A 24,570-nucleotide genomic window follows, 5' to 3' on the forward strand; every position below is an offset into this window, starting at 1 on the left:
GGTGGACATACATCACAATGTTCCAATCTGACTAATGTACACTCTGCTTTAGAAGACATTTCCCACAGACATAATGAGAGAAAGTTTATTCATTGGTAGCTGGAAAAGACAATAGATTTTCAATACACAAAACCACCATAATCAAACGCTGCACTCACTTTCATCAATGGCAGATTTGTTCTCTGCATGACTTTCTATGTCCTTAGAAAACCACTCATTGAACTCTTCATGGGAATCGAACAATGTTGGCATGATAAAATGCAGCAGGGCCCACAGCTACAAGGCAGAAGAAAAAAAAGAGCGTAAGTCATCCTGCTGTGGGGAAGGTAACTAAGGATCCCACATTTTTGCAGCTCTTTATGAGCTAAGTCACTTTACTTATTTGTTTAACTGAGAATCACAGGGTTGGAAGGGACCCCAAGGATCATGAATCTCCAACCCCCCTGCCACAAGCAGGGCCACCAACCTCCCCATTTAATACCAGACCAGGCTGCCCAGGGCCCCATCCAACCTGGCCTTGAACACCTCCAGGGACGGAGCATCCACAGCCTCTCTGGGCAGCCCGTTCCAGCATCTCACCACTCTCTCTGTAAAGAACTTCCCCCTGATATCCAACCTAAATCTCCCCTCCCTCAACTTAAAACCATTTCCCCTTGTCCTGCAGTTATCTACCCTTTCAAAGAGTTGGTTCCCCTCCTGTTTGTAGGCACCCTTTAGGTACTGAAAGGCTGCAATGAGGTTACCCTGCAGCCTTCTTTTCTCCAGGTTGAACAAGCCCAGCTCCCTCAGCCTGTCCTCACAGGGGAGGTGCTCCAGTCCCCTGATCATCTTTGTGGCTCTCCTCTGAACCCCCTCCAACAGTTCCCTGTCTTTCTTGCACTGGGAGCTCCAGACCTGGACACAGTACTCCAGATGGGGCCACACAAGAGCAGAGGGGGACAATCACCTCCCTGTCCCTGCTGGCCACCCACATTCTTCCCCCATTCCAGATATATCAATATCACTAGAAAGCAGTGAGAAATGTACAGCAATAACTTCAGCCAGCAGAAGCAGCAGCTACCAGAGCTATTTTTTATCCTGTAACCTAGGCATTACTATCAGATATCTCCAGTTTTACTGTTATTTGACTATGCCCTAACAGGTCTGATCCTAGGGGGTTTTCTTGGCAAATGGTGTGCAAGACATGATCCTGCACAAAGACAAGAGGTTTCTCAACTGCTCACATACATTTAGGACATAATCTTGTGATAAAGCAAAGCCAGCTCTTGTGAGCCTATGAATACCTCAGCCATTGTGTTCTGGATTGGGGTCCCCGTCAATAACAATCTATTTCGACACTGGAACTGCAGTAGGATCTTCCAGCGAACACTGATGAATAAAATGGAGAAAAAAAACATGAGAATTGTTTTTGTAGGATATAAAAAATAAAGAACTTTAAGACCAGCTGCTTCTAGTGACCTTCCCAAATGTTTTGTTGGAGGTCATTGGGTAATAACATCACAGCTACTGCCCAGTCTTTCAAAAGGCAGTTACAGAAGGAAGTAGCCTTTTATAAAATACAAAGGAATGAACATCATTTATTTTATTTATCTAACTATGTTTTAACTCACTTTTAATACAAACGATAATAAACTCTTATCACCAGAATAATTAACTTCCCAAGAGAAACAGTTATTATCAATTGTAATCTTGTGTATTTTTCAGACTTTACAACACTAAGTCCACTGCGGAAAGAGTACTGAGCTGTATGTTACAGTCTTGGAGGGGCAGATTTCAGTCTGAATGAGTCTCCATCCAAAAGAGTCTCCAGCATATGGAAATGGAGATTTGATGTGTACAGTGGCAATATGGGAAAAAGTTGTGAGAAAGCATCTACAAAAGTAGAAATGGACACATCTCTATACAGAAATGAAAATAAAGCTTTCTGGCACAGAGTATTATGAAAAAGATTGGGCTTTACTGCAACTGACAGTATTCACAGGGATTCTAGAATTCACAGGGTTCTAATTTCATTAGAAGGCCTGGGAGTGCCATCGAAAAAGCAATAAAAATGATGCATTTAATGGAGAAACGTAAGCAATATGCATTAAAGACTACAGACTGTTCATGTGGCAGAACTGTATGAGTAGCTAAGACAAAGATGAACAGTATTTAATACCATTTTCTTTCACTGTTCTGTACTTCATTCATACTTCTGTTCCACAGTTAGTCTTTAATTACGTTAACATATTTGGAAGAGGAATATTGTGGATCATTCCATTGTCACAGAGTTGGAGTTATGTACATACTTAAACTATGTTAAGACACTTGAAGTCTCCTGTCTGTTTCAATTGTAACAATCAGTTTTTGTACCTTCTATATTCCTCTACGAGATTGATAGAAAGAAAAGATTTTTTTCCAGTTCATTTATTACCTGGAGCTACTCTTGAGCGCTTGTGCTTCATCCAGCACCATGTATTGCCACTTCACTCGCTGGAAATACTTCACATCCTGTACTACCAGTTGGTAACTGGTAATCACCACGTGGAAAGGAGCATCCTGAGTATACAATGTCTTCTATAAACACAAAATAAAAAACAAATGTCCATATAACATAAACACACTGTGAAGAGTTCACCTGTCCATGCTGTAATTTCAGACTTCTATTTCATAATTTTCTCTCATTATTACTTCATTTTTCCTCAACTGACTTTTCAAAGTATCTACAGCAAGGTTATTCAACTAGTGGATCTGAACTTCAGTCCATTAGTCCCTGATCAATCTCAGATGCTTCTTAATGCACCAAACAAGAGCTAGGTGTTGAACTCTACAAAACGCTGTTTACTTATATTAAGTTAGGAACAATCTGACAGGTCTGCAGGGATGCTAGCCTTGGGCATTCTGACTTAAATTATCCAACTTGAATAAACAGTTCCTGACATTAAAACAGCCTGCTTAATTTTAGGGCTCTAGTTTCATCAACTAATATCATACTACCCTAAATTGTGGCGTACTGTGTTGCTCTCTAATAAAACATTGGTCTTCTACCCCACTATATTAACAAAGGTTACCACATGGACGAAGAAACAGCACTGTTATTCACACATTGCTTAGCATAATGAAGTGTATTAATGGTTTGTTTTACTTTGCACAAATAACCAAGATGGTCCAATCACACAGGCGTGCCAAATTTACCTGACTCCAGAACTTCCTAATGACCTTTCTATCATGAGGATTTCCCCAGTAAGGTAGCACCTGGAACAGTATAAAAATATAAAAACATTACTTTTCAGATAAAGATGTACTCGCTTTAGAATTTCATACTATGCATTCTACAGATCAGAAAGACAGCTTTCCTCAAAACCAAAAGGGAATGATCTTTCTTATCATGCAGAAAAAAAATCGGAAAGTACTCAAAAAATTCTTAGAAACGTAATTCCAAGAAACAATGATCATTTGTCTTATGCCTAATATAAAGACAGCATATCTTGATCTAAAAACGCCCTGAAGAATGTTTCTAAAAATGAAAACAGATACGTTATTTATGGAAGAAACAAGTCTCTGCATAACTAAAAGGCTTGCTCTCCTGCTTAATTTTCCCTGTTGTTTCTTCCTAATAACACCAACTCTGTTGGATTCGTACTGTTTCCAGAGATGAAAGGTAACACATCTAGTCTAGACATAACAAATATAACGATTTTTAAAAAGTCAGTAACAATACAAAAAATCTGGCCATTCATTTATAACTCAGAGTTTTATGGGTCCCGTTGCTCAGAACAGATCTTTGCAGTGAACAGAAAGCAGCCAGAGTTACTAATTGTGCACTGCCATCGTCTGTCTGATGAAAGGACTACAATGCAAGACTCAAAGTCAGGAGTGCTGGTTTCTGAGCTTGGAAAACATCTCCATCCTCCAGCAAGCAAGCTCTAAGTTGCTATACAAACGACATGCCTTTGGATGAACATTCTTGCAATCGTTGTAAAATAAGGATGTTATTAAAAAAACCCATGAGATTAACAAACAAGTTAAGCCTTATATTTTACATACTTTACATATTCTGCCATGAACCTGAAGAAATGAATTCACTGTGATTTACCATAAGAATAAACAACTATGAGTTTCAACATGGTAAGAAGCAGGAACAAAACTGGTTCAAAAAAATTGGTAAAAATTATAATCAGTAACAATCAAAAGCTTAAATTTTTTTTTAAATAAAGTTTGTTCCAGGAACGTGGTATTATTACGCTAACCCACAAAACAGCTATGTAATAACAGAAACAGGGAAAACCATGCTTACAATAATAATAATATTATTATTAATTAAAAAAAAAAAAAAAGAAAAAAAAAAGATAGCTCTCTGATCTCAAGCATCCTGACTGCATTTTTGAAATATTTGCTGTATTGGAGAAAAAGCATGGAAGTTACTCATCTATTCTGTATAATTAACTGGTCGGAGCAAATTACGCAAAGTAAACAGACAGTGTTGGCTAATCATTCTCATGTTTTCTACTCCAGGTTTTAAGCTAGGATCCCTACTGTTTTGGAACCAAGAAATGAAGTATTACTTACAGCAATACTTCCAACTCTTTTCCCACACCTCATTAAGTAGCCACAGCATTCAAACAATCAGCCTGGGCGTTACTTGTATATTGGCTGCTTATAGTTTTAAGTGGGTGGTTTTTATTTGTTGGCTTTATAAATTCTTTGTAAGAATTAAAATTACTTGTGCTTACAAAACCTAATCATGATCTCTTCATAACAAACATTACCTTATCAACAACTCAAACATTTAAACCATAATCTCTTCTTTGCAGCTGTAACCATAAGCTTCTGAACCTGTCTACCTTTAATTCTAAAAGGCTGTTTCTGTTTCAGTGATATATATTCCTTTCAAACCTTCCTTCCAAACACTCAAATGTTTTTCACTGGAGTACAGGTAAGCAGCTTGTTTTTCCAGTAACTGACTGTTTCTTGCTTTCTACATCACTATTTTCTCACAATTACTACACACCTGAAGGCTATGACTTATTTTCCTGTTAGCTTTTTGCTCTTACCTAATTGTGCTTCACTACTCTCTCTTTTCTTTCTTCCTAGTTGCTTGTCTATGGTTCTTCTACTTCTCTCTAAGAACACTGTCTCTCATTCTAGTTTGTTTAGAATTCTGGTTTTATCTACAAAGTCTTTGTCTTATTTAACCAGATTGATAGGAATGACTGAAAACACTGCTCTGAAGAGGATGCATAAGACTGAAACATTATTCTTGGGTCGACTGCCAGGACCACACACTATAGAACTGAACATCCACTCCTTGCTTACTTCAATTCCCTCATCAAGATGGAGTCCTGATGCAAAATGAAAATCATATGATTCAAGAAGGAATATTTTTTAGATATTTTAGATAAATGAATACTACAGAAAGTCAGGACAGTGGAGAAATATCAGAACCAGACTCATTACAGAATATGAAACTGCAAGATAATGAGGCACCCAGATGCGCCAAAGAATTCAGGAATACAAACAGTTTGCTTTTGAGAAAATCTAAAAGAACTGTCTTGTATGTTCTTATTACCTTAAATTTAGGAACAAATCTGGCAAACTCCTGGTGCCAGTTGTTAAGAGTAGATGCAGGCGAGATTATTAAAAAAGGTCCCCAGATGTTCTCTCTCTGCAATATACATATTAAAAAAAAAATAAACAGACATCATAAATTAATTTGGGGGAAGGAACACGGAAATAGTTTCATACAGTTTTGCAACTGCTAAGTAACAGTTGCTATGTAAGATAGAATTATACACAATGTAATAAAACCTCCTTCCAGAACAGCAGGGTGACACAGAATCAAACAGAGCAGACCTAATGTCTAACACAGTCCTCCTTCAGTAAACCTGAGTTGTTCCCAGAACAAATACCACCACTGTGAACTGCATTGTTCATTTTTTTTTTCAGAAAGTTGCCACCTGCACCCTACTAACATTTCGGGAAGGAAAAGACACCGGGTGGAATTGGAAAGCTTTGCTCCATCACATAACAACAGAATAACTTCTTGTGAAAAAGAAGATGAATAATTAGTGTACTGGTGTAAGCTGGTCAGTGCAAGGGGAAGCAGGAAATATTAAAAGCCATATGAATTCTTCCAAAAATCTCAAGTTGCAACAGGGAGACAAGCCTATCTAGTTGTTATCCCTTTTATACAAGTGAGCTTAAGAGACTTTGGCTCTGCATCCTTCCAATGTAATTGTTGATAGTACCATCACAAGTACATCAAAACCAACAGCAACTTGCTCTCTCACCAAGCTTTTACAACCAGTGCATATGAAATGATGTTACTCTGTGAATAAATGGAAATCCTATTTTTATATAATTCTACATAATATTATATATATATATGTACACACATATACAGTCATATACACACAGGAACTTTTAAAAATACAACTTAATAACAAACGGAAATGCCATAGATAAAATGATTTTTAAAGCACTTAAGCTGTATAATCTGGAATTCACTTCAAATGTGAAAAGTACACATCTATCAAGAAGACCAAGAAAAAGCTATAAACCACTTACTTCAGCCAGGTGTGCAAGGAGAGCAATACTTTGTACTGTTTTACCCAAACCCATTTCATCTGCCAGGATTCCATTGATGCCCTGCAAAAAATCCATGAATTTACACTTTCGTCTTACTACGTTTTTATCCACGCAGGACTTGAAAAATGAAGCAACCTACTTTCTTTTAGGTCTTCTACTGAGAGATATTTCATATCAACTGCACTTTCATTCATTTCTAGGTCATATTTTTTTTCCCCTCAGTCTATCTGCACATCACAATCACACTGCAAACTGGATATGCACAGAGCAATGCCATCTGCAATTTACAATCTGCCCAAAGCCTGAAACTGTATGCAATTCTGAGAAGCAGAAGTCTCTTCAGTGTATAATCTAAATGATAAGCAGTTCTGTAAATACCCACATAAGGAATCTCGAAATTTATGCTCTGTTCAAAGTCAAGGATTCTGATGGATGGTTTACATAATATTTTCATTTCTTCTAAAAATATTGCAGATGCAGTAGATGTGGTCTATTTTTAAAACTAGTTAAGTTTTTGAAAAAGTTTCCCCTAATTACTTAAATTATCCTAGAAGTTTTAAAAATCTGCAAGATGTACTAAGATACCTGTTCATATAGGTTTGCCAGCCAATTCATGCCTTTCAGTTGGTAACCTTTCAGTTTCCCATTGAAAATAGTAGGCTGTGGAATATCTTCTCCTGCCCGGATAGAAGGATTTGCTAAACTGTAGCTCTCCCCAAAGCCAGTACCAGACTTGTTAGCAGCCCGTAAAGCAGCTGCTCGACTTTCCTTTGCATCTTCATCAAATGATCTAGTCTAAACAAGAAAAGGAAAATACATGAAGATTATGAACATGTTAACAAAAACTGTATAGTAAAAGGCTTTACTCTTCACATTAGCACACATGATGTTTGCCAGAAATTAATGGAAAACAAACCTGTTCCCAGATATTTTATCTTTTTTCCACTTGTTTGAACAAAGAAAGGGGCAATGAAATCAAACTAACCTACTAGACTTGGCTGCTATTAAAGATTCTGGCTTTAGTACCTTTACCAATTACTCTGCTTTTTCTTTTACTTCATGGATTCAAAACATACATACCCGGGCTTGGTGAATCTGGTAAGCATCCTCAGCATTCTTCAGAGCTTGGGCCTTGTAATAGTTACTATCTGAAAACAACATCTCCATGTTAGAGCTTTGCAGAATCAACAACCCAAGTTAAAAAAAATAAAGAAATCTGTTAAGCTTCAGTAATTACAGATGTGCTTCTTATACAGAAGGAATTTTATGCTTGACATTGTAAATGTGATTAGTAACGTAAATAGCACAGTAAATTCCAAAAGGGCATAGGAAGGATTGTGGATGAATTGCTTACCATAATCTTCCTGGGTAATGTTGACCACTACTCCTCCTCCAATATCAATCTGCCTTTGGGTAGAGCTGTCTTCCAGTTTGCGTAGGATTTCCTCCTGTATTCCATCATGCCCAATATCTCGCTTACGACTCATAAAATGGGCATATAATTCAGTTTGTGTGATCAGGAAGTTAAGTTTTCGCTGCTGCCTTTTAGCCTAAGAGAAAAGCATTTACCAAGATCACAGGTTAAAAAAAAAAACAACAAAAAACCCCATCAATAAAGCAATAAAGATTCAGTGATTAAAATATGGTTAAAAAAAAAAGTTTTAATCTAATAAAATGACAACCTATCTAGGTTTTACTATGCACATTATTTTGATTAAAAAATGCCAGGACATCAGTTGTATGCAAAAAACTAGCCACCACCATAACCACCTGTATTAAAATAGAATAGTGATACAAATGAAATATTCTTTTAAATTATATAATCATGGCAAAGAATACCATAATCTCCCAAAAGAAAGATTAAAGGTTTTGTTTATGCTGAAAAACTTAAAAGATTAATAAAAAAGAAACAGCAACAGAGAGGTATATGGTAAAAGAACCAAAGAGTTAAAAAACTCACTATACAATCATAGCAGGTAACTCTAATGTTCTATTATTTACAAGTAAGGAGAACAGTGAAAGAATATATTAAATGTACACATCTGAGATATTATAACTGTCTGGGCTTCAGCAAGACGTTGCAGAAACTCTGTTCATTCTTAGAGTCTGGCTAAGAAATGATATAGTAAAATTTGCCTAGTGATTTCAGCCACACAATGTTTGCAGATTTGTAAGAATTGAGAGAAACGCAATACATAAAAGCATGATCTAATGATTTTAGCATTAAACTAAATAGAAGGTATTCTGATGATTCAACATCAGCTCACCACTGAACACTGAAGGTAGAACTGTAAATCCACCAGAGAATTTTGGCAAGATTTTTTTTTCTTAAATTCAACCCTTACAACTAAGAGAGTCAAGGAACCAAACACTTTGCCAACACAAACAGTGATCACAGAAAAATTCTCAACTCTGTAGGCCCCCAGAAGTCCTGCTCACATTCTCTGCAAGTCTTGATGCTAGTTTACAGCAGAAAAATAAAATATCAATGTGAATGAAAAGGTGACTTGGCCTTTGTATTCAAAAAGATGTACAAATCATCACAAAAGGCCAGCATGAACTAACACTGAGTTATGCATGCATCAGTGAGACGCACGGTGTTCATTTAATCCTTTATTCTACTTCAACCACTTAAAATTTACCTGAGTAAAGAACTCAGGTAGTTCACAGGCTTCTTATAATCTTTAAAATAGCAAATAAATGCACGCAATATTATTGAAACAGAATAAACAAATGAAAGTAATAGCCCAGATTTAGCAACTCAAATTATTTAGTCATTTCTGTGTTTACTCAAGAAATTAATTATCAGCAACCTGTGTTTTTGCTTTACCTCTCTCATCTCCTCATCCAGCTTGCGTTGCTCCAGAGCCTCTTTCTCAGCCCGTTTGCGATGCTCTTTTTCTACCTTTTCATATTTTTTCCAATAGAGAAGCATCTCCTTGGTAAGACGACGTGCCCGTGGTAGAGTTTCCTTACAGTTTTTCTGGGCCTGGAGAGCAGCTCGACGTACCTCTCTCATGCACTGATGAGCAAGCTAGGGAGAAATAAGGTTTGGATGCAGATGAAAGGTGAGCAGCTTTAAAGAAAACCAGCAATGCACATCACGTTTAATTGCAAACAAATCTGATCCTTCAAAAGAGAAAAACTATGGCACTTTGCTCAGCAGTTAGACTTTTGAAATGATGAGAGAGAACATAAATGTCCAACAACTTCCTGAGATGCATACAAAAAAACAAAACCTAAGACAGCTGCAGCACAGCACGGCACTTAAAGGGATTGATCTGGTGGGTAGATCTTTCAAAGGTACTCCAGAGACCAGAGTTTAAGGTCTGCCTGCAACTGTGACTCTACTCCAAACATTCTTCAGTTGCACACACTCTTTCTCACTGTTTGAATAAGGCTGCTGCAATGGCGATATTGGTAGCACACAATCACATTCACATGTTAACATACTGAAAAGTGGGGGAGTATCCTACAATTTTCCTACCATCTCATAAAGAAGCATACTAGTGTCATTTTTCAATCCAGCATATATAAATTAATGTCATTGTCGTAATGGTCAAAATTGCTGGGTTTGATGTTTGTGACAGTTGTTTTTTTCCCCCACTGAAATTTGTACATCAATAATTCCATCATGCAGAGATTGCAAATGATCAAGTAAAATGAAAGCAAAGGAAAAAAGAGTATAATTTCGAACCTTTTAAGTCTGCTGCATCACTCACTTGCTAAAATACAGTTTGTGATATCTACAAATACAATAATCACAGAATATTTGTCCAGACATCAAAAAGAAATCTAGCCTCTGATAAGGACGCCCACAGTGAAGTAGATCCTGTTTTCTGTATTCCTTGCAGAGAAAACATTCCCGTTCCTACTAATGTATATATGGAACATAATATCTCCTATGTCATCTTGTGTCTGACGATCATTAGCCATATACTTGATTATTTTTACACTAGGCATATATATGAATCACATACTTGAGCATAACACTTTAAAAATGCTTTAAATGCATTACCAAATGTTCCTACAATGAAGTCTTCTAGGTAGAAATAGTGACACTTCTCAGAGACTACTCAAATGAGGAAATAAATTCCTTTGGCAATCACTTAATGAAAAAAATTGTTCCGTTTTTAATCCCAGTTCCTATGTAAGTTTGCATAAATTAACACATTTTAATGCTTCCAAGAGCCCTTTTGATTTACACATGAATACTTACAACTGCAAATTCTGGCTACTGGATAAATGGGCAGTTCAAAAGCTAATGAAGTGTACTGAAGTCTTTAATTTACTGTATCAAAATCAGTGAATAAAAATGAATACAGTAAATCTTACGAAAGCCAAAATGAATATAGTAAATCTTAGGAAAGCCAGTGGGATTTGAGGACACAAATTTATGTTGCTTGTTTCCTCTACTGCTTATGGAACACACCAATATGATGCATTTAAAAAATGAAAAGCCTCATACAAATTATTTACGTACAGTTCTTTCTCCTGTACTGTCCTGCTAGAATCATCAGTATGAAACAAAGAGATTACAGTTTGCTTATTACGTTCAATACAAGTATCAGCATCAAGCTGAACACTTACCTTTTTGCTGTTGGTAAGGAAAAGGTTGCGTGCTGATGCTTTTTGTTTGTATGCCTATAAAAGAACACATCCTACAATTACTTGATGGCTAATAGCTGCACACTACTTTAGACAATCACTGTCCAGTCTCTAGCTGTTAGATCTGCCAACCTCAGTCATGCAGTCCATTGCATAATTGAGTACATGTTCTGTAACTATTTTTGGTTCTGATGGAAATACCTTCCCTCCTTCACTGTCCAACATGTGTAAACGCATTCCTGCTCCTGAAGGAAGTATTTAAAACATCCCCTTTTTCAGGCTTTTTCTTTAACTACTACTTCTGCAAAGCAGGATAATCCTATTCCACTGTCAACACTGAAACAAACAGAAGATGTTTCCACTGTTCCCCAAAGATAGAGTTAATGTGAATTATGTTATTCACATTAACAAAATCATTTGAAAAAATAACACTGCACATACCCTTTGCACAGTTCCTACATTCATAAAGAATGATACAGCTACCAGTTATACTCAAGTCATTAGAAATTCAGTCTATTAAAAATATATTCCCAGAGAACAAATGACAGTGCATCCAGCTATCGCAAACATGCCCAAAGCTTGTCCTGTCAATGACACGAAGCTTTCCCTAGGTTGTTTCTTATGTTTCAAAACACATATATGCTGTGATGACTGAAATATGCCTCTCCTGAACTTAAACACTGGTCCAGAATATTGGTTTGCTTTACGTAGGTATCCGCAGATTTGTGGAAATACCCCCTTGAGTTTATTGTACTGTTCATGGAAAAGGGTTAGATAGCCAAATGAAACAAACACACTGCATGATCCACTGGTGTTAAGAAATCAGAACTGCACTTTGCTTACAGATTGCAGAGTATCAGTTCGGCCATTACTGACCAGCAGAAAATCACTGTTATTTTTTATCCCACTTTCTTGTTATCATCAGTGATGTAGCGCCATTAACCAAGCTCACCTTTGGCAACTCCTTTTTAACAATGCTAAGCCACACTTTTCGCCGACGAGCATTAAGTTGTTCAATAGACATGTGCTTTTTCTTGGACCCAGGTGGTGGTGTGTCATGAGAAAACTTGGCAAAAACTTTGGTCTGGTGATGGTGGTGTTCCGGTGACTCCTCCGAAGACAGATCTTCATCCCGTCTCCTCTTTTTCTTTACTTTTTTCAACTTTCCTGCAAGATCGATCATTAAATCTTTTTTTTTTTTTTTTCCTATTCTGTGGACCTTCTGCATTTAGTCTGACATCTCTCCTAACTAAGCTATCCAAGTCACTTTGTGTGTGCAACCAACAAAAAAGTCAAACCTACCTATGCCTGCCAGTACTAGTACCACGCACTCATTTCTTCATGCTTTTGCAACTAACTCCTATGGCATATTTCCTTTCATGAGGAAGTATTCATTAGGAATTAAAATATCTGTGATCTGATACAATGCTTTTTGCCCTGTGGTAAAATTTTACTTACAGACATGTAAAGGATATATAAAAGTAACAACATCAGCATTTGGTAGATGTCTCAAATCATCGTGAAAGAGATTGATATGTTATCATTTATTGTCAACACAACTTTCAGAGGAAACCACCAGATGCTGTTATCAGATAATAAATACACTATTCGATAGTATGCAAAATCAGGACACTACAAGATTACTGGAAAAAAATACAGCATTAAAGGAATTTACAGAAAGAGAGGAAGGATAGAGGGAAGCCCAAAACAACCTTCTTAAAACACAGCTCGAACATGAGTGCTTGCAATACACAGAATTCACCTTACAGTGACAGTTCACAGTCTTCTCTTCCTGCTTTCTACAGATGCTGCCAGCTCAGCCATGAAAGAAAACTGTACTTCCTGGCAAACACGCAGCTGAAAAACTCCAGCTGAGAGGTTACAGAAGTAATTCTATTTTAATGTATATTGGACATCGATTCTCAGCTCCCTCTAACTTCCAGAAAACAATCTCATTTCTGGAACAATTACACATTCTGGAATAACTGTATCAGTTACTGAGTAGTTTCTTATATTTTTCTAAGAACTATCAAGTTTCAAAGGAAACAAGCAAATGGATCATGATACGCAGCAATATTTATGGATTCTGAAACATAGCCAAGCAATACTGAAATAGCTATGAAGTACTTATTGCATGTCTCTCATTCTGGATCCAGAGGTCCACAAAGAAAATTTAAAACCATGAACTCTCAATTTGCATCATCTTTTTTCACCCTAGTTCTCTAGAGGCCAGATAAAGCACAGTATTTTACGATTTCTCTTTGATGGAATCAGCCATTAGCCTTCCATCCAAAACACAAAGGTCTGGAACGTGTTCAAACATGAACATTTATCCAAAGACAACAATAAAAGAAAGGAGTTTAAATCACAGCAACTCCCAAAAAACACAATGTGAGTGACTTTACCTTTCAATTTTTTCTCTTCTTTAAACTTCTTTTTCTTGGGCCCTAGCAGGTGGCGCTGCTGCTCATAGTAAGGATCGTACGTAGACAGCAGTCCTGCGCTGTAGTACTGGTATTGCTGCAACTGAAGTAGATGTAAATGAGCACACTAACATAAACCAGATACGGCAGATAACAGCAATAGCAGGTAAATGAATTCACATCTTGATTGCAAGTGAGACATCAGTAAATGTACTACTCCATATTTAGCACTGTTATCGAGGATTGGAGAGTCCAAAGTGAAACCACTTGCCCACAGGTGGCCCCTGAGTTCTACAGAGGGAACCAAACCCACTCAGTCAAATAAGACAGGAAAAGCGTGCAGCGAAGCTCACACTTTCAAAACATACCACTACATCATTTTCCATATAGGTGCTGCCCAGCAAAACAGCACATTACATGCAACAGTCCAATCAAGGACTTCCTACTTGTTTTGTTTGGATTCCCAAGTTACATGCATGTCCTACTTTTATCACATGAAAAGATATCAAAGGACAGGTTTAGGTAAAAGGCATTTAAAAGATTTCCACACAAACAAATCAAACATTCAGGTTATCTTGTAAAAGTACGTGACCAAGGAATTTGGAGATTATAAAAAAATGTAACATATTTCAAGAGTTATTCAACTAAAATACTAAAGAACTACATACAGGCTATACACAAACATAAAAATTATGACCTTTGTGGAAGCTGGGTGTATGAGTGTTTGTGCAGTTACATGGTATTTCAGGAAGCCAATACAATCTGGGTTGAAAAGATAATGACTGAACAAAGAAAAGAAATGGACAGAAAGAAAGACTTGGGTGGAAAAAAAATTTCTTCACTCTTCTGGAGAAATCTGAAGCAGTATAAAACAAAATGTAAAATGTTTATTTCATACACATTCTCTGATAGCAGAACAGGATGATTTTCTTCATCTGAGACCCACTTTCAGTTGCAATTCAAAGCAGCTTTTTTTTTTTTTTTTTTTTGTAAATGCTCTTATGACTCAATACATTATTAGAAACAAAGCAGTCAAAATTTGGCACAATGTTAAGAAAATTAGAAATGCAGCAGATATTTTCTGAGAACGAAGAGACTAAAAGAAGTGGATGTAAAAAGAAAATCTAAAATAGAAAAGGAAGGTATGAAAACAAGAAAGGCAAGTAAAACCCCAAAGAATTACAGAAAGCACTAAGGAAGAATACGAGGAACTCCCTTTCAAAAAGATAAACATCATCCCTTTGATTGCAGCCTCAATGGTGAGGCAAATGTACTGCAGTAGGTTTAAGTATACAATTTTAATCCTGAACAGCAGCGACCACCTGTATTAAAATCTAAGCCACAGCATCTCAGTTTTGATATGTACTGTTTGAACATTGCATTCTAGCACCATTTTTGCTCTAATGAACACAAGAGTGTTGTAGAAGCTGTATGTACACATGCATCCATACTGTCTATGTAAATTGTTGAGAGATTCTTAGCATAAGGTATCAATAGCTTTTCAATCAGTACAGAATTATTAACCCTTCCCTGAAACCGACATTAGATTGTTCTAGTCTACCAAACAATTTTCTAATCCACAAAATACTATAAATTTTCACAAAAAAATGTGGAAATAGTTAAAATAATGCAACTATAACACAAAATAATGCAATAATGCAACAATGAAAAAAAAGAAAATGAAGGAAATATGGAAGTTCTGGATTTTTACCTCTTTGTCTTTGCTATATTTACTTTGATGTAGTTTCTTATATTTGTGTAATCGCAGCATATTGTGAAGCTCCTCCCTTGAAAGAGAAAATTCTTCTTCATCCTCTCCATCCTCATCACTTGGAGAATCTGTGTCACTGGAATCATCACTCAGAAGGATACTCTAACAACAATAAATAAAAATAAAATTAGCACTAACAAGTCCCTATGCTGTATTGTTTATTTTTGCAGAATGCTCTTGGGCCTTTATCTAGTAACACTTAGCCTTTACAAAGTGTCTTCCCTCTGAAATGCTTGAAATGGAAAAGAGTTTTCTGATCTACAGTGCTGTTCAGTATCCAATCAAGTAAACCTTAAGGCTCTTTCTAGCAGTGAGAAAAGCCAGGATATAAGCAAGGGCATTTTACGATGTATGGTTGCAGGTGCTTTGCTACCTCATTTGTACTACTTGTCCTTCTATTCTCCCACTGCACCACTTGCACAAGGTTTGGCTCTTGCTTGACCTCTTGGCAACCTGTTTTTACTAACTAGAGAACACTGCAGTACAATGAAAGGCAAAGATGGCACAGTGCCACTGTTCCACTCTCTCCTTCCTCCCCTCATTTGGACTTTGTACTGACTTCATCTTCCAAACAAATTTTCACCTCAATCTCCAGTGTCCATTTAATACATTTCATAAGCTCACTTTAATTTGGACACAGTACTAAAATTTCTTAATGCTTTTAAATGTATATTCACTGTGGTATTTTACCAAAAAGCTGCTGCTCACCAAAACTGAAATGCCTACCATCCATTTTGCTACACAATGGAAATGGAAGTCTTAAATGCATAGAGACTATAATCCTATTTTGTTCCACCAAAGATCCAATACAATACTTACTACTGACTATCACATACTCCTCTTTCTTTCCCTTTCTAACATGAGAAATCTCTGTAGAATGCCTGTTTTGTTTTGGTATTTTTAATGCAGAAAGAAAACAAAACAACAAAAAAAGCCCTTATTTCTTCTTAGCAAGGGACACTGGAGTAACTCCAGTTACTTAAAAAAGTGCAGCAAAAATCAGACCAATATAGTACGAGATTCAAGAAGTCCTTTAAAGATTGTTTTCAGCAACATATCAATTATTACTATATCTCTATCTCTTCTCCTTCAATATGATACTTTGCATCAATTAAGCTGCACCACATCATTTCAGGCAGCTCTCAAACACAGGCAGTTGCTGTGTATGCTGCTTCAAAAGAAGTACTTTACTTCGACTGTGGCCAAAGAGCATGGAAGATGCAACAGGAAAAAAATGTCTAATGCTCTGGCTTTATTAAGTTTATTAAGTGCTATGGAGGTTCAAGTTGGATATTAGGAACAATTTCTTTTCAAGTTTTCATGAAAAGGGTAGATGTGGCACTGAGAGACATTGTTTAGTGAGTACAGGCGATGGGTTGGGTGATGGATTAGATGATCTTAGTGATCTTTTCAAACTTAATAACAGGATATGGGAACAACTAATCTTAGTGTAAACTTACCATATTTAGCAATTACACTTGTGATAATTTGTGATAATGCTCTGACAAGTGCTCAATTTACTTTCTTTTTGTCCTCTACATTGTTAGATGTTTAGGATTCCATCATCTATACAGATGAGAAGGCAGAGTCCTTTATTCATCACTGTCTACAGGGTGTTAACTAAGACTCGTCTGCTCTTGTCAGATTTCTTTGCAATACCCTTACCTTCAGCCACTTTCTGCTTTTCTTCAGTTTAGAAAAGTTATACAAGCTTCCTTTTTCAGACTTTGGCTCTGTTTAAAGAAAAGATAAAAACAAATTTCTTCAGAAATAATGCTTTTCTCAGCCTACCTCAAAGTAAGCAGAGATTCAACTCAGTGGGTGACTACCTGGCTGCAGTACTCCATTCAGGGAATGTGTGTTCAGCACTCCTGAATTCCCTACTCCAGAAGATTCCCCAAGCAAAGCATTTGGAGGCTCTTCCTTAACTTGCATCAGGGGATCCCCAGATTGAGGCAACAAAGGATTGTCATCCAATCCATCCTCACTTTCATCACTGCAAGAAGATACATAATATGCTGAGAATGAAAGGAAAACATTCAAAAGAAGAAACGTCTGTGCAACTTGCGTGTGGCCATTTGCCTAAAGGTTTGAGAATGAAAGCAGCCTCAGCTGTAATTCTGTGCATTACAAATACTGCTGTTAATAATTTAGCGTCAAACCCTCAGCAGCAGTTAATCATCAGACCAGTCTGGTTATGCCAGCAAGCTGTGTCCCTAGTCTCTAGATAGATATTTAATACTCGAAGCACGAACTAACCAAGAAACGAAGTGCTGAGTCAAATCAAAGCACAATATTGTTATTCCCAGCACTACTGTACATGTGAAAGATATAAAGTCATATTTTTTTTATTCCTTGTGTGAATCTTACAGGCCTGTAATACAGGCTGCTTTCTGTTATGCATACACTTCTCAGTTCTGTAAGCTCACAATTACAGAATACTGATGAAATAAAAGTAAATTGCTTTTGGACAGAAACATACCTTGGTGAGTCACATCTCAATGGTACAGCTTACTATCATAGAAATGCTGCATCTGACAACACTTTGTATTTCACTTACGGCTACGTGCCAGTTCCCTAAAAAATTAACTTAATGCTTGTTCATCCTACCTTTTGCAGGCAAAGAAAATTTTGGCCACTCAACTACGACAGAGAGCTTTAAAACATCTTGCTAATTTGTATACCTGGGCAAGAAATATGATGAATTATCAATGAGAGGTTTGCACAGTGCAAATTCGTTACAAGATAAGGTTTTATAACGAGCAAGTCATTCCCAATGAACGAGTAAACTCCTACTATGGTGTTGCCTGTAGGGTTATAAAAATGCTTGTCTTTCCTTGATATTCCTTGTAGAAAAGGCTTTAGTACCTGGATATATTCCTGTTAAAGATGGCAGACGTCTGTCGTAAAAACTGATCCAATCGCAGAGCTTTCTCCAGGTACTGCAGATAAAGGGGTTTTGCCAGCTCTGAGCAGCTGCCATCCTCCCTGGCACCCAGCTCCGAGGCCATAGAACAAACTTCTCCTCATGCACAGATGCCTCTGAACACGCAGCTGTTGAGAGGAAATCACAACTATCATCGCTGCCACCACCTCTGAGAAGAAAAACAAGGTGAGCAGGCAAACCTACTGCATGTGACACCAGATGCCAATACATCCAAATCCACAGCTGGAGCTGCATAAATGAAAGCACTATAAATGCCCTAAATATGATAATATTTACTGCTAAATAAATGTCTCCAGCTAAATTTTTTGCTTATGATAGAGCATAAAAATAGTCAGCTTTAGAAAGATTAAATGTTCTGAAGGATTCTTCCTGCTTGTATTACTTCTTAGAGATACTAAAAACCTGAAACAAATTTCACTTTACTGAAAAGCATTTAACATGCAATTCTTCAGTTACTGAATTACTGACTACATTGTTTATGAGTTTATGAATGAAGCTTAAGCACCTGCACTTCTAATTGTTCTCTCCACGTTTACAGTCAGCATCTACCTTTCTCCCAAGTCTTTTATCCTAAAAAAAAGTATTACAAAATAGATTCAAATCTTCCAATATTAAAGAAAAACATCATAAGTGATTGCCACCTTGAGACTAACAGGCGTGGTTGAACCAGAGCAGAATTTATTATTTCTTAATAAACATTCAGCCTTCGTATCTTTCCTAGAGAATAAGCAACAGAATGCCAGGAACTGTTACAAGAGATAATGGCACTTAGACCGAAGCTGTCTAGGTTCAATTTTCTATATGCTAGACCTTCTTATGCCCAACAGAAATAAAATGGATGACCTCAGTTATGAAATACTTGTTTCAAGCAGAGGCTAACAAGACAGCAGAAAGCTCCTGAAAGCCTTCCCTATGAAATCATAGAATCACAGAATCACCAAGGTTGGAAAAGACCTAACAGATCATCCAGTCCAACCGTTCACCTATTCCCAATAGCTCCTACTAAACCATGTCCCTCAACACAACATCCAGCCTTTCCTTGAACACCCCCAGGGTCGGTGATTCCACCACCTCCAGTGCCTGACCACCCTTTCTGAAAAGTAATACTTCCTCATGTCCAGCCTGAATCTCCCCTGCTGTAGCTTGAAGCCATTCCCCCTGGTCCTATCACTAATGACACGAGAGAAGAGGCCGACCGCCAGCTCACTACAGCCTCCCTTCAGGAAGTTATAGAGAGCAATGAGGTCTCCCCTGAGCCTTCTTCTCCAGGCTGAACATTCCCAGCTCCTTCAGCTGGGAATAAATAAATAAATAAGATTCATGTTGTCCAAGAAATTTTAAAATATATATGTCATGTTCTTTATCATCCATCTGGGAAAGAAAAGCAAAAAAATGCACAAAAAGAAAAAGCACCACCTAAAGTCAAAGACTGTCTTCTAAGAGACAGGGTTATGAAGAAAATAAAGAGGTGAGAAAATGAGAGGAAGCATGAAACTTGTGCCTCTGATAGATGAGATTTCTGAGGGAATGGATAAAAAACAATACCAAAAAGGTGGGAGCAGTTTACTATCACATTAACAAAATTGATGTATATATCACACGAGCAGATTAACAAAAATTATATATGGTAGAGAGCAAGATTCAATGCCTATAATATCAAGAAAGAAGAAGAAAAAAAAAAGCTATCTCCTTTATCACCCTTTTACTTTTTTAAAGCTTTCTGTAAACCAGAGCTGGCATGCCTTTTGTGAATATGGCACTCCTTCAGTTTCCAGCCAAAATACCACACATAACCGTCATTTAACAATTTCACTCACAGCCACAAGGCATCCTTCACCTCTCGGCTCTTTGCAGGAAGCTTTCCCCAACCTCAACACTGGGTAGCAGTGCCTCCTGCTTCACCCAGCACCCCTGGCTTCAGCTGGGTTCACCACGCCTTGAGGACACTGACAAACCCAATGTGCTCTTTTCCACCGCACGAGACTTGGCCTAACAAAACTCTACAAGCACAGCAGCAAAATGAAGGGAAAAAATAATATGACAGCAATCTTAACAAAGTCCTCCTTGCACTGGCCCAGTAACAGCGCTCCACATCTCAGCCCTCACAAGCTTTTCACCATTTTCCTATTTTAACTGACCCAAAAGGTTCCTGTACACACCAAAGTAATTACTCTTGTCTTCAAAACAGTTACTGGTGTTCATTCTGCTTCCTGAATAACCCAAATAAACACAGGAGAGCTTCAGAGAACCCTTACATACATCAGCAGTGCCCTAAACAAATTGAGATGTATATTAAATACAGAAGAACTCAGGCTCTGAATTCAGCCTTCCATTTATTTATATGCTAATAGCCACACTCCCAATCTCTCCTGCTTAGCTACCAATTTGACAGAAATAACTTTCAAAACGATACATTTTCTTACAGATCCAAGTTCATTCTTAAGATACCTTCTTTGTCCTTTAGAACACGTTGCTCATTCCAGTGTTAATGATAGTATGGGGCTTACTCATTTACTTTGTTTTTCAAGTCTGCCCACCAGTGGGTCTGGCTGGTAAGCAAACATAGCACTGGAGAAGCACCCTCCAAGGACATCCTCAGGAAGCAGTCAGGCTTTATACAACTTGTCCAAGTTTTATGCCCACTGACTTACACCATCAAGCCAGCAAAATCATTGCTCTCATGAAGCAGTTCAACCTTAACAGCAGACTTACTGAGTTGAATACCTACTGGCCATTTCTGAATTAAGTCCAACAGGTTCCTGCTCCCAGTATCAGTTTAAAGCAGGAGCCACATAAGCAGCAAGTGTTCTGAGCTCCCGCCTAGCTGCCAGCTGGACAGTGTTTTCTTTGTACTGCTTCTCCAGAAGTCACCTTTTTCTTCTTTTCCCTTCCATCACTGGCATTTCTACATCTCACTGAGGCCCAGTATATTACTTTCTCTTCTCTTTACGCCCAGTGCTGACATGAAGCATTATACAAGTGATGGTAGCCGCACTCCTGAGGGCACACACACAAATGAAAGCTGCCTAGGAGGGCTAAGGTGCAGCACAGCGGCTAATCCACACAGCCTGCTCTTAGCCTTTGGCAAATCAGCAAGTAAAACTAATCCCAATGGGCTCAGCTGCCATGCTGAGTGCATGCATGCCGAGTGCAACAGGCCGGCTGGTGAGCTCATTCACTCGGGCACTTCAACCCACACGAGTGGTTTCTCACCTCTCCTCCATACCAATAAGCACACGGATGACACGTTCAAATGGGCCAAAAGCCAAAATCCCAGTTTACATGGGGAATTATGCATTTCTCACACCTCCATTTACATCATCAGCAGTTTTATCCATAGAGCAGGATTAAGAACTGAACACTACCTTCTACACTGTTTTAGTTCCCTCACAATTCGAGCAATTCTCTGTTTTTTTTTTTCCTAATGCCATCTTTTTATGCTTTGCATTTTGACACAAAGATTTTCCAAACTAACACAAACACCCAAGGTGTTTGGTTTTTTTTTCTTGAACAAATTTATGAATCAGACATACAACACTGCTTGTGACAGCACATGCTGTAAGGACACTCTGCAGTCACATCTCCAGAATCACTCCTGGCACAAACATACACATCCACACAAATCAGGGTTTAATTGGAAAATTCACAAGTACAATATCAGTTAGGTGCATTTTTGTCACCTTTTCTTATATTGTGTAATCTCTGATACAGGCAATTGGAGTGGCATAAAGGAGCTTGAAGGGGTATTTTGCTTGGAGGAGAATTCAAACTGAAAGGGGAAAAACAGCATTTAGTTTGATAAAAGCATAGTTACACTGACAACTGTTCTCCACAGTACATTACACGCCCAGACTTCAAGTAAAGAGCAACTCCCAGATAGTCCTTCTAGGGCAGTAACTCTCCTAAATGCAACTCTGACACCCAAGAGACCATTGCTTTTCAAAGACCAGTCAGAAGAGCACTTCATAAGGCACTCAAGTTCTCCATAGCGCAGACCCAGTGCTGACTGGGCAAACAAGCACACATGACTGAAGATAACTGCATCTTTTTGGTTTGCAATAGCTAAGAAATCCTTTTAATCACTTTTCTAAGAAATGTACTTTGTTAAAACTACACACTGCTATACACACAGTACTCTGCTGATCTCCTTTTGTAGAAAGGTTCTGTATTGCTTTCCAAGGAACAAGACAGCACTTCATTGATTTCAGTTCCACTTTAACTGCTTTTAAACACACAGAAGAGCCACTGGGACACAGGCTCCCAGTCTTCTATTTACATAAGTAATGGGCACAGACTGAAGAAAAAAAAAAAGGTATACAGCCCTACAAAAGTGTTATCAGAAGTAAAACCAAACCACAGAACGCTTTAAAACGTACCAAACACAGAAGCTGGCACGTGGCAGCTCCACTCCCACACTTACACCAGGGGAAAAGCTCCCAGGAGAGACTGAGCCACACGTGTCACCACGTGGTGTAGGGTGAGAACAGGCCTTGCCCCCGGGGCCAATGCCCACCTCCCGGCAGCAATCCATTAGGACTGCGGCCCGCACTATGCAGAGCACAGCTGTCCCACTGCGCCCACAACACACAGCCTGCACAGACTGCCTGTCTGCGTGTCGCCCTTTTGCCCCAGCTCACAAAAAGGGAACCATGCCCAGGCAGTTTTCTTCTTGCCACCTAAACAACCCTTACTGCATAATTTAGTTCTCCACGCAGCATGATTACTGTGGAACATACCGCCTTTACGTTATATCTAAGCAGAACAGAACTTGCTCATCTTAACAGCCAAGAAGTGCAAGGCGGGATTTTAAGCAATCTTAGCAACACATATGGGAGAGATGGCCTAGAGGTGACCTAGAGGAAACATCCTCTAACACTGAGAAAAGTTCAAGCTGCTGGCCCTTCTCCCTCACTGCTCTCGGCCTTACCAACCACACGGAAGTCACAGTCCAAGCCTACCAGCACACACTGAGGGGGTGACCACATGAATGTCAGTTTTGACCCACGGAAATTAAAAACAGGTAAGCGTTGCTAACACACAGCTGTATGAGGTACACAAAATCCAAGCAGGTTTGTGTAAGAGAAAAGCAGAATTCTAGCAATGCATATAAAGAAGTCTTGTTAAAAAAATGGATTTAGGCTGAACCATTCTATACACGAGCGAAAAGCAGTCCGAAGGAACTGTCATAACCGCAGAACTGGAAGGGAACATAAAGTCCCCTCAGTCCCACCCGTGCTGCAGACAGGGCTGCCCCCCACCAGCTCAGCTGCCCAGGGCCGCAGCCAACCCGGCCTCGATCGCCTCGGGGATGGGGCACCGCAGCTCTCCGGGCAGCCGTGCCAGGGCCTCACCGCCCTCTGCGCGAAGGATTTCCTCCCAGCGCCCAACCTCCACCCGCCCCGTCTCAGTCTAAGGCCGTTACCCCGTCCCAGGGGCGCGCAGGGGCTCCCCGCCCCGCCACCATCTGACAGCGGCATCGCCCCACGGCAGTTCCCCGCACACCCCCGGAGGCACAGCCCGCCCGCGACCGCGCACCACCGCCCACAGCGGCGCGGCGTCGCGCTGACGCGGCGCCAGACCCCGAGCTGCGAGGCCCCCGCCGCCGGGCGCCCACACGGGGCCGGGGCGCGGCCACCGTTTCCTCCTCCTCCTCTCAGCCCGCCCCGCCGCCCGCCGGCACCTCACGCCCCCGGACCGGGCGGGCAGCGCCGCGCGGGGGCGGAGGGGGGAAGCGGATCGGCCACGCTCCCCGGCCCTGCCCCCGCCGCGACACCCCGCGGCCCCGCCCGCAGTCCGAACCCCCCCGCCGCGCACGCGCTGCCGCCCCCCGCGCGCACGTGCACCCGCAGGTGCACGGCCCCCCCCCCGTGCACCCCCCTCCCCATCCGCTCGTGGGGCTTCGGGGCCGCCGCGCCGCGCGTGGAGGGGGGGATGCGAGGGGGGTGCGGCCCGCGGCGGTCCCGGGGCGCTGCCGACGGCGGGCGGGGAAGGGGCTGCGCCTTTAAGAAAAGGCCCGGCCGCCGCCGCCGCCGCCGCTCGGGGAGGGGGGAGCCGCGGCCCAGCGGGGCGCAGTCCGCCACCGGCCCCGCGTGTCCTTGCGCGGCCGCCGCAGTGCTCACCTGGGGCGCGGGCCCGGCTGCGGTGCGGCGCGGGCGCTGGGGGTGTCCCCGGGGCTCGCCGCCCCGCTCGCTCTGCCCGGCCTCTCGCCGCGCGTTGACGGGGCCGCCGCTGCCCGTCTCCTGCCGCGGGGCGCT

General features: G+C 40.0%; 1 protein-coding gene across 5 annotated transcripts in view; it reads right to left on the minus strand.

Annotated features, from left to right (window-relative positions):
- INO80 (INO80 complex ATPase subunit) overlaps positions 1-24,570 on the minus strand; it is a 61,951-nt gene extending 37,381 nt beyond the window's left edge. The window contains exons 1-19 of one of the 5 annotated variants that reach the window (XM_052692945.1): positions 23,739-23,851; positions 21,997-22,085; positions 18,238-18,423; positions 17,199-17,365; positions 17,035-17,102; positions 15,310-15,471; positions 13,581-13,701; positions 12,128-12,342; positions 11,158-11,211; positions 9,398-9,601; positions 7,922-8,117; positions 7,648-7,715; positions 7,153-7,362; positions 6,547-6,627; positions 5,549-5,644; positions 3,175-3,234; positions 2,414-2,556; positions 1,284-1,368; positions 159-276 (exon numbers count right to left, since the gene is read on the minus strand). In XM_052692945.1, the coding sequence (XP_052548905.1) occupies positions 159-276; positions 1,284-1,368; positions 2,414-2,556; positions 3,175-3,234; positions 5,549-5,644; positions 6,547-6,627; positions 7,153-7,362; positions 7,648-7,715; positions 7,922-8,117; positions 9,398-9,601; positions 11,158-11,211; positions 12,128-12,342; positions 13,581-13,701; positions 15,310-15,471; positions 17,035-17,102; positions 17,199-17,365; positions 18,238-18,380 (2,191 nt within the window). In that variant the 5' untranslated portion in view covers positions 18,381-18,423; positions 21,997-22,085; positions 23,739-23,851. Of the gene's footprint in view, positions 1-158; positions 277-1,283; positions 1,369-2,413; positions 2,557-3,174; positions 3,235-5,548; positions 5,645-6,546; positions 6,628-7,152; positions 7,363-7,647; positions 7,716-7,921; positions 8,118-9,397; positions 9,602-11,157; positions 11,212-12,127; positions 12,343-13,580; positions 13,702-15,309; positions 15,472-17,034; positions 17,103-17,198; positions 17,366-18,237; positions 18,424-21,996; positions 23,639-23,738; positions 23,852-24,435 lie in introns of those variants that run through there. The other 4 variants (XM_052692946.1, XM_052692943.1, XM_052692947.1 and 1 more) reach the window with 4 other exon arrangements.

The sequence above is a fragment of the Tympanuchus pallidicinctus genome, unplaced genomic scaffold (genome assembly GCF_026119805.1).
Source record: "Tympanuchus pallidicinctus isolate F22 unplaced genomic scaffold, pur_lepc_1.0 scaffold3, whole genome shotgun sequence".
Lineage (NCBI taxonomy): Eukaryota > Metazoa > Chordata > Aves > Galliformes > Phasianidae > Tympanuchus > Tympanuchus pallidicinctus.